The 10874-nt window shown below is 41.7% G+C and overlaps 1 protein-coding gene across 1 annotated transcript; it reads left to right on the top strand.

Annotated features, from left to right (window-relative positions):
- The first annotated feature begins 2874 nt into the window (after nucleotides 1-2874).
- Nucleotides 2875-8930, top strand: bhmt (betaine-homocysteine methyltransferase). The gene is made up of 8 exons (XM_058618195.1): nucleotides 2875-3007; nucleotides 3172-3304; nucleotides 3717-3829; nucleotides 3987-4178; nucleotides 6322-6469; nucleotides 7579-7761; nucleotides 7848-8076; nucleotides 8413-8930. Exons 1-8 carry the CDS (start codon nucleotides 2984-2986, stop codon nucleotides 8591-8593), a joined length of 1203 nt encoding a protein of 400 aa, XP_058474178.1. The 5' UTR covers nucleotides 2875-2983; the 3' UTR covers nucleotides 8594-8930.
- The last annotated feature ends 1944 nt before the right edge of the window (nucleotides 8931-10874 follow it).

The raw sequence follows: 10874 nt of genomic DNA on the forward strand, positions 1-10874 counted from the left end.
AATTTACAAGTGGAATCACTGCCATCGCAGTTGTACATTAACTCACATGTCAATTAACCACCAGACCGACGAGTTCAGCGCAGTGAAGCAAATCAAAACAAGTTCAGGAAAATGCACAAGAGCTCAGAAGTTAATGTGGAAAACATAACCCAACTGATAAAAAAGTGCTTGCACTGCAAAGGGACGAAGCACGGAAGATGATCAATGGAAGATACAAGCCCAGGAAAGGTTTCTGCTCCTAATAAGCATATCAGGATGCCTGGAATAAGCTAGATCACAGAGATGGACAGTCATTTGTTATCCAGAGGGCCTTTAGAGATCCAAAAAATGTCAACCAAAACATTCAGAAGGCCTCAGGGATTTCTCAGACTTCTTGAATGTTTACCAAGATGCCATACCTCGCGTGACACTGTCTCCAGATATGAAACGCTTGCGAGGAGAATCAAAAGTTGCCTGATTGGTTTGCATCTCGCTGGAACCACCAGGTAACACAGATGCTGAATAACAAGAGACGATTTCCAGCCGTACTAGAAGGACAGCAAAGATTATGTGAAGGTCGCTTGAAGGTCGGTCCACAATGCGAAGGACTGTCGCCATCATCATTCCTGTGGCATTTGAATAGGAAAAACCTGTCACTCAGGTTGTTCCAGACATTGATGAACAATCAATCACTTGTTTACTTCTTGACACGCGAGGAAGTTAGCAGCTCTCTACACACTGACAAAGTACTCGTACTATAGGCTACAACATGAACAACCATGTTGGGAACGGACACAGTTGTGGAAAGTCAAAGAGTTTCAAAGCTTTGTGTGAGAGGCATTAATTCCACAGTCCCGATTGACCTTCCTCTCGCCTACACTAACAACTCTATCCCAGTATTTGGTGCCCAAATACATGTGAAACGGCAAAGCGTTTCCTCCACTACAAGACTGCGATGTTGGACTTATCATAGGCATAATACAAATACAGAAGGATAAATGTACTGATGTACTGTGAACGTGTGTTTTTTAAGGCTCAACCTTGTTCCTGAAGTTCATCGGTGTCGTACACAATTTGTCGGTGACATCTTTGGTGTGAATGGATTTAATAAATTCCTGAAACTTCAGTCAAAGGGTTCCCAATACTCTGGAAAACCTCATGTCCCGTCCCTGTTCCCAAAAAGACACGTCCCACCGCGCTGGGTGACTTCCGGCCAGTTGCACTGACAGTACATGTCATTAAGACCTTAGAACAGCTGATTGTCCATCACCTCAGACAGGAGGAGCACCACGTGCAGGACCCAGCACCATCCTCTACCTGAGTCCACTCATCTTGACAAGGGTTATGTTGCAGTAACAATCACATTTTTTGGTTTTACCAGCGCCTGCTGCCAGACAACGTGAATAAAATAAGTCAGCCAGTATTCCCCTTATCCATAAAAGCATGTTTTACTAAATCATTAAACACTAAATTATGAAAACCTCCAGTTAATAAATAGATACCATGTTAGTAATGTCATCTGTTTATTTAAATAACACAAAGTCCATCTTCTTTCGTTTCTCCCTTTAGGGGGCGCCACAGCGGATCATCTGCCTGTTTATGTAACAGTTATAAGTTTGTCATCTCTTAATGTAAGTATAATTGCTCAAAATATTTATTTTTGTATTCATTTTATCACACCTGATTTTAATGTGTGTGTGTTGCGTGTTGCCCCTCCCTTTTATTTCTTCTTCGTGGGTTTTTGTTATAAATATTGTCTTTTGTATATATTCTTCTGAAATCATGTATATTAAGCTTGTATGTCGCTCGCCCTTTCATTTTATGACGTCGGAGAGGTGTCGGAGTGGGCCGCGTTACTGATTTATGTCTTTTGTACATATTTCTCTGAAAATCAGTGATTAAAGACATCGCTGCAAACTGGTCTGATTCTTGGCTGAAAACACACACAACGCAGAGCCTCGCTGGTCACATTTAAAAACTCTAGACACCAGAAACAACAACGTCAGACTAGAGCACTAAGAACAGGTGAATGTCAAGTCATGAACCCTGAGAAATGATTATTCTGGGTGTTAATAATTCATTGGAGAGATGAATCTAAACAGAGTAACAGCATCTTGTGAGAAGTGCCAGCACTACGTAACTACGTTACTACAGTGATGCAAACTGCGATACGCTGGTTAAAGGGTGAAGTTGTTTCTGCTCAAGACAGACAGGTTACACACTGCAGCTTTAACTTTCATTTTATAATGTAACTTCTTTCCCTTTCTTATTTGAATCTGCTTTGATCTTTATTGACCATGAGCAGCAGTTTGTGGAGAAAAAACTAACATTTTAAACATATTCAATAATTCTAGATCTTTAGATATTATATTTACATTTTTAAATAGTGTTTATCTTAAAGGATTTGGCTTTATTTTGTAGTAGAACATTGTGTGTTGTCATTAAAGTGATTTACTTGTTTAATCCAAGTTCAGTATCACACACACGAATACACGACGACACTTTTATGCTCTGACAGCCCTCTTAGGTTAAAAAACATGGCGGTTTAAATAATGTAAATAACACAACTATAATTAATGCACTTTACAGTGTTACATTTGTATCAATACAATTCAAACACAGGTGACCCTGAGGTGGTGGGATGGAGCCTCCAAATCAAACACAGTAGGGCCCCATGAAGGCCCAGATCCTGAGGCTCTTGACTTTTTATCTTAAGTTAAAAACCTGTTTGGTTCTAATATCTCAAACATTAATGACGCAGACAGAGTCTTGCATTATTTGTGAAAACTGCTCGTGATAAAGAAGGAGGTCTTTAAACAGAAGACGCAGAAGCAGGAGAAGAAGAAGGGAGGCTGTGTGAGAGGCGGGCGGTTCTTGGTGACATCAGGACAAACCTCGCCCCTCTCTGATTATAAATTGAGCGTGGATCCCTCCTCAAAGCCCTTTCCAAACTCACAAGGACGCTGTAGTTGGGAAGAGTGGGCCGGTCACTGCTGCAATAACCATGGCACCAGCTGGAGAAAAGAGAGTAAGTGAGATGATTCTGAGTTTAAGTCACTTGAATTCCATCTTGGAGTTGTTTGGTTTTTCTTTTGCGCACACTGTGCGCCAACCATGTCACAGACTTGGTGCGCGTGTTGCTGTGTCCGTGAACGCAACTTTGTGACGCACATTTTGCTTCCACGCGCGCAGGGCATCCTGGAGCGTCTGGAGGCAGGAGAAGTCGTTATCGGGGACGGAGGCTTCGTCTTCGCCCTGGAGAAGAGAGGTTATGTGAAAGCAGGGCCGTGGACACCTGAGGCTGCTGCCGAGCACCCGGAGGCCGGTACGGAGCTGTTGTTGTTGTTGTTGTTGTTGTTTAATCATTAAAACAAGCGTTCTGATTTTCGGATCAAACAAATGCTCGACAGATGAATTGATCATGAAAATAATCGAAAGTTGCAACTAATTCTATTAGATTTTTCTCCTTAAACCAAAATTGAACGATACATTTGTTTGATTCATGTGTCCAAAATCAATGCACATCACATGTCAGTCATTCATATAAACTGAATATTATAGTGGTTCATAACAACACAATGTTTTTGTTTTGGCAAAAAAACACTGATTTCATTATTGTTTTGCAGTTTCTGTTCATCAAATATCTTGATTTCTGTGGAGAAAGTGATTTATTTATTTATATATTCTTTTACGTTGTCAGAAATCCACCATATCTCACAGTGTCTTTGCTCTTGCAGTGCGGCAGCTGCACAGGGAGTTCCTGAGAGCAGGCGCCAATGTCATGCAGACCTTCACCTTCTACGCCAGTGATGACAAACTGGTGAACAGAGGACACGCTCAGCGCTTCACCGTGAGTAGATCTGATCTGATCTGATCTGGCTGCAGCTGCTCAGTCCCCTCCTGAGTCCTGAGTGAAGGGGGGGTTTCTGTCACGGCAGCCGCTCATCATCACACATGGTGTGAAAGTTGACCCCCTGCTCGCTTGTCTTGTTTTTCCTGAACCGTAGGGCCAGCAGATAAACGAAGCAGCGTGTGACCTGGCCAGAGAGGTGGCCAATGAAGGTGACGCTCTGGTGGCAGGAGGCGTCTCTCAGACCCCGTCTTACCTCAGCTGCAAGAGCCAGGACGACGTCAAGGCCATCTTCAAGAAACAGATGGACGTCTTTGTCAACAAAAATGTGGACTTCTTGATTGCAGAGGTACGTGGTAGAAGAACAGCGGCTCCTTAAAGGCGTTACAGTCCAGCTGTGCGTCCACCACAGGCCTGAAGTCACTGAGGGAGCAAAACGTTGTCAGAAAACCTAATTATCTACCAAAGAATTGGTAAAACACACACAAATTGAATTGAGCATTAAAGCTGCACATGCAGCTTAAATATTGAGTCAAAATGAGAAATTTGAAGCTCAGAGAAGCAGCATCTCTCCATCTCCACTCTATTAACTAGTGTCTCTTCTGATCAAAGGGTGCATAAGCTGCAGCTGAGCAGGCTAAGTAACCTCTCCCCCCTCCATGCCCTCTCATAGCATCTCTTAACTGCTTGAGTTACCATACACTCACTTAAAAATAGCCTATGCTACATGAGCCATGTCATTTCATAACTTCCCAGAGTAAAGTCGCACGCAGTCACGCTGCACCTTTCCCTGTAGAACTTGTTCTTTTTTCCATGTGTGCCTCCTCACGTTAAGTAACACCAAATTAAAACCAAATTAAGTTCAGCATCAACAGACCCAAGTTGAGAGAAGCAAATATTCCTAAATTAAAAATAACCACAGAGCTCCTGTCACTCCACTTCAAGAAACTGTGTGTTTTTGGACACGGAGAACAGTAATACTGCAGTGTATAAAAACAAGGACAAGGAATTGGTTTCCATTTTACTAAATAACCCACTCAAAGTAATTAACCAGTCATCAAACATCATTTCAGCCTTTAAGTATAGATTTGGTATAGTTTTCGGGGAAAACTAGGCACAAATGTACATGGAGGAATAAGTATCTGCACCACAAGTTGTGTAACTTTGTGAAAAAAAAGTGCCAAAAGTCACAACTCTTGTATCATAATGTGCATGTTAATGTAAAATGTGTGGGTGAATGCGGCCTTTTTCACACAGAAGACACAGATTTTCACGCAGGAACTTGGAAATGATCAATGGAAGCTTATTTTTATTTTTATATCTCAGTCTTGCTCACGTGGATCCTTCAAATGCATCAGCACCAAGTGCTTTCCAGTACCTGGCAGTGATGCGACATATTCTAGCTTTAAGGTTACACTGTTATTTTGTGGAGCAACGGCGCCCTCTGTTGTCAGAAAGGGTAATTCATTGTGGTGGTTCTCAGAGTCTGAGGTGGTTTTGTTTTGGTATAGAACAAGCATCATTCTTTTGACACGGCTGAAACTCACTGGACTACAACACGGCTGAACTGTGAGAGTTTTCCATTTTGACAGGTGAAGGAAAAGCACAGGTGTAAATGACAACATGGCTGATTGCTGTCTGGGCTTCATTGTTTCGCGCTCGCCGTCACCTGAGTCGTGTGGACTGAACAGAGCCATCATGAGTGTGAACCTGTGCTTTTTCTAAACATGTGGAAAAAGTCTCATGTTTATTGTATATTCCTATATTCATGAGCTCTGGCTTTAGGACCTGCAAGTGTTGACACACACACCAAACCATTTTAATTCTTTGTGATGACGTTTTTCATTATTTTGAACTTATACTTTGAATTTAGGGCTGAACAATTAATGTTTTCAGTGGTTGCAATTTAATTTGTCCGAATTTGACTGTTTGGACTATACTGATTATCTTCTCTGCAAATTAAAAAATGCATACATGTCAGATCACATTCTAAAGTCAATACTGAACTGAACCCCGACTCAAAACATATCCCATATCCCAAATAGAACTGCAACTAATGATCAATTTTATAACTGATTAATCTGTTAATTATTATCTCGATTTAATCGATTTGTTTGGTCTATAAAATGTCAATCAGTGTTTCCCGAAATTCGTCTTTTCGTTCGTCAAAATTCAATTGTCCACAAACCAAAACAAACCACAAACCAAACTGTTTCAGTTTTAATTATACTTTTTTGGTCAAATGTAGCAGTGAAACCAGAGAATATTCACATTTAAGAAGCTGAAAAATCTGAAAAAAAAAAACTAAAACCTAATAATCAATTATCAAAATAGATGACGATTTCATTGAGTCATTAAATAATCTTTGCAGCCCTAATCCCAAATTACTCATCTGAATCCCAACACTCCAATGTGCTACAAGAAAGTGTAACAGAAATTTCACACGATTTCACTTCTAATAAGATGAATTCATGTGTTTTGTTTGCCTGCAGTACTTTGAGCACGTGGAAGAGGCTGAGTGGGCAGTCCAGGTTCTGAAGACCTCCGGCAAACCAGTGGCTGCATCTCTCTGCATTGGACCTGAAGGAGACCTGAATGGAGTGAGCCCTGGAGACTGTGCTGTCAAACTCGTCAAAGCTGGTACGACAAAACTCAAACTCACTGTGAATGTAAGACAAATTGTCGGGTCAGGGTTGAGTCTCAGCTTCTGACTCTGACTCAGTTAATGAAGATTAGACTTTGGCTCTTGGGACTTGAGTCTGGAAGGAATATAACACATTTGTCACTGTTTCATAGACCTGGCATTTGCCAAGTAAATGTCCCCATTCATGATTAACCTGAGGTTACACTGAGGGAAGGGAGAGGGAAGACAGTGGTTGGAGGCGGGGCTTGATGAGCCTGTCAGTAGCAGCTGTGACTGATGATATTTAAATGTGTAGACACCTCGTCAGGATTCCCATGGTCTCCTAACCCTGACTTTAAACAGAGTGAGCCCTGCCTCTGTGGCTAAAAACCAAAAAAATTATTCTAAAAACAATTCACCCTCATGCAATAAACAGGATTTCACAATGGTGTTTTAATCATGCTTCCCACAAACATGATGGTCTGATATTAGAAATGCATTATCCACCAATGACAACTAAGCACTCCCTGTGCAGCTGTCCAAGTACCTGCATGTGCTTTGAGTTTATATTTTCAATAGTTTCTTAAATGTGAATATTTTCCAGTTTCTTTGCTCCACATGACAAAAAAAAATCCCTAAACGAGAACATCATTTCCAGGATTAACATTTTCTGACATTTTTCAGTCCGAACAAGTACTCCATTAATTGATTATAAAAATAATCTATAGTTGCAGCACTAAAAATATATCTATTTATATATGTACAGCCCCTTTTACCTTTTAAAAAAACAAAAAAAACCAGTACATTTTGACTCCTTCTGTGTGAAGGAACGTGTGTTAAGTATCAAATCAAGTAATCAATGTCCAATCTAAATGAATATAATGCATTTATTTATATCCCGGGCACAGGTACGGTTCAGATCCACGTTATTTTTCTGTTATACAACGTCGGTAAATTAGGATACAAACTATACACATGCCTCCTCCACACACACCTGAGGATAATGAATGACCTACGTATGAGACCTTTCAAACCTAATGCCCTCATGAGTTAATACACATCAGTGTGTGGTGGTTTCTGATTCGATAACCTTGAGACCTGATCATCGTTTTTCCTTTTTTTGCAGGAGCTCACATTGTGGGCATTAACTGCCACTTTGACCCGGAGACCTGTGTGAACACCGTGAAGATGATGAAGGCGGGAGTGGAGAAGGCCGGCCTGAAGGCTCACTACATGTGCCAGCCGCTGGCCTACCACACCCCCGACTGCAACCGCCAGGGTTTCATTGATCTGCCCGAGTTCCCCTTCGGTACAAATACCCACCAACATTTTTTGTTTTGTTTTGTCACAAATGTCTGAGTCACAAACTCACTGACAATGTTGTGTCTTTTACAGGTCTGGAGCCAAGGATCCTGACCAGGTGGGACATGCACAAATATGCCCGCGAAGCGTACAAAGCTGGAATCCGTTATATCGGAGGCTGCTGTGGATTTGAGCCCTATCACGTCCGTGCCCTGACTGAGGAGCTGGCCCCTGAGAGGGGTTTCCTGCCTGCTGGCTCTGAGAAGCACGGCAGCTGGGGTAGTGGCCTGGAGATGCACACCAAGCCTTGGGTCAGAGCTAGGTAAAGACATTTCTGTTCCACACCGTTTCAACACTGGGTATGAAATTAATAAAGGGGCGTACACATGAGATCTGTTGCTGCTGTTTCTGGCTTCGGTCACAGACCTGGGAGGGTAGAGACATGTGGAGACGAGAGTAGAGCAGAACTCGATTCTCATCATGCCATGTTTGAAACAATTCTTGTGGGAAATGCCAAGATTTCCCGCAAGAAACGGGAAATGCCTGGCACATGGATTGCCATAGCTAACCAGCATGAGACTGTCATGTTGCTTCCCCTCTCGTGACGTGTGTGACAGATATAAATGATCTTACAGAACTCCTCTGTACCTCCCTATAGGGCCCGTCGTGACTACTGGGAGAACCTGAAGCCTGCCTCTGGTCGTCCCTGCTGCCCCTCCATGGCCAAACCCGATGGCTGGGGCATCACCAAAGGCCACGCTGACCTGATGCAGCAGAAGGAGGCCACGTCCCAGGAGCAGCTGAAGGCTCTCTTTGACAAGGCCAACAAGGGCCAATGAGCTCCATCCCTGAGGTGAAGATCTGAAAGGAAGGAGCCAAGCGGTGGTGTGCGAGGAGGCAAACTCACACATCCCCTGAGTTTACATACCAAAACAAATATAATGGTTATTTCTGTCTTAAGGACCATTTTTTTTTTTTAAATATAACTTTACAAATGAGCTTTCCAACCGTAACTAAGATTGAGTGCCTGTTTAAGTACAGTGATATCTGTAAAACTAACCTTTCTACAAAGCTCGGAAGAGCAGCTGTGATGTCCCTAACACTCCAAAACAAGTGCTTGTTGTCTTAAAAGAAATTAATTCTATGTCGCAATAAACTTCCAACTGAACAAAAGCAGCATGTGTCGGTGTTGTGTTTGTTTTTGTCAACAAGGGAGCAGGTTGCATGTTGTAGGTAAATCAAACCCTCAGCAAATAAACTCCTAAAGGATTATAGGACGTCGAGTCTTCACACTGAGAGTTTGTTCCCTTTGTTCCCAAGACATTTTGGACAATGCTATGCTTCCAACTTTGTGGCAACAGTTCGAGGAAGACCCTTTTCTATACCACCATGACCGTGCTGCAGTGCACAAAGCAAGGACTATAAAGACTTTACCGACCTGCACAGAGCCCTGACCTCAACCCCATTGAGCACCCGCCAGGATCAGTATCTGGTCTGGCAGATGATTTAAAAAAAAAAAAAAAAAATATATGATCTTGTTCTCATTATTTGCTTGTCTCCCATCTTTTTAGAGCTTTTATTCTGAAAAAATATGAACTGATTCAGTTTCGAGATTCTGTTGCTAGAATTGAGAGTTAAAAACCCTGCAAACAAATATCAACTGTACAAGTTTGTATCTCACACACATTTGTCTTCATAACAAGCTGCTGATTGAAGACAACGTCCACATTATTGTTGGCTTAAGGCAGCAAACGTGGGGTTTTGTTTTTGACTGAAGACGTTTGAAGGCCTGATGAAGATACGATGTTTTGGCCCAATATTCAATTCCCGCGGCCACATTTACTTACCGACTCCTGCTCTACAGAATGAATGGGCACTAATTCCCATAGTAACACTCCAAAATCTTGAAAGTCTCCAGACAAGAGTGCACACTGTTATAGCTGCAAAGGGAGACCAACTCCATATTAAAGTATTGTATTTGAAGCATTTGAATACTTTACAGTCCCTGTTGGTTTAATGGTCAGGCGTCCAAATACTTTTGTCCACATAACGTGTGTGTTCAGACTGTAAGAAATGTGTAGCTGATTGTGTTAATGGTGCAGTGGTGATGATGGGCTGAAAGACGGGGTGTCGACTGCACATTTTTAGTAGTGATATAAAGTAGCAATAATTGTGCAAAAGTCACAAGACAGACCAAGTGAACTTTGAACTGTGACAAATCCCCAAATTTTGCAAATTCAATCCGATTTTAAACATTTTGAGTACTTTTTGCTGTGTTTATATAGTGGGTGAAAATGAAAGAAATGTTTAATCAGAATGTCTAGGTTGTGCTGTGTGTGCGATGGCTTCGTAGAGGCCTGTTCAATAAAAACACAAAGACAAGCTTGTCATTTTATCTCCCTCTCTCGGGGTCGCCACAGTGGATGATCCATATATATTTGATTTGGCGGAGATATTTTTGTTGGATGCCCTTAATGATGCAGTCCTCCCATTTATCCAAACTTGGGACCAGCACTATGAGTACACAGGATGTGCCCCCCCTGTGGCTGGGGTCAATTTAGAGTTAACAATGAACCCTTGACCAGCAACCCTCAGCTTACAAGCCCAATTCCCTTCTGCTTGGCCATGGGCTACCCTCAATGACAAGTTGGTCATTGTGCAATCAATTTTTTTTCAACATTGTTCTGTAAATCAATCTTTTTGGTCATATTGCTTTATTACCAAATAGTGTTTTTTTTAAAGTTTGTTTTAAGTTTGTTTTGGGTTTTTTTTCAACGAAATGTCCACCGTACAAATGGCTTTGAATGCATCACATTTTAGTTCTATTTAATGAACATAACTTCAAACATTTGCAGCTTACACCCCTTAACCAGCTTGTTAACTGAAAACGGCATTCTACGAGCAACATGAACAAAACCCAGTTACAACCTAGAAAACAGGCAAAATATCTCTGTCAGGCAAAGTGGGACTTCACTAATCCACAGAACAATATTAAATTGACTAATAAAGTAATACATGTGAGAAATAAATCACTTTACCAGTGGTGTTTAAAGGTTGAAGATAATGAGCACATGAAAACATGTCCAACTTGAAACTTGACGTACTGTTACTGCCATCTAG

This window comes from Solea solea, chromosome 19 (assembly GCF_958295425.1).
Source record: "Solea solea chromosome 19, fSolSol10.1, whole genome shotgun sequence".
Classification (NCBI taxonomy): domain Eukaryota; kingdom Metazoa; phylum Chordata; class Actinopteri; order Pleuronectiformes; family Soleidae; genus Solea; species Solea solea.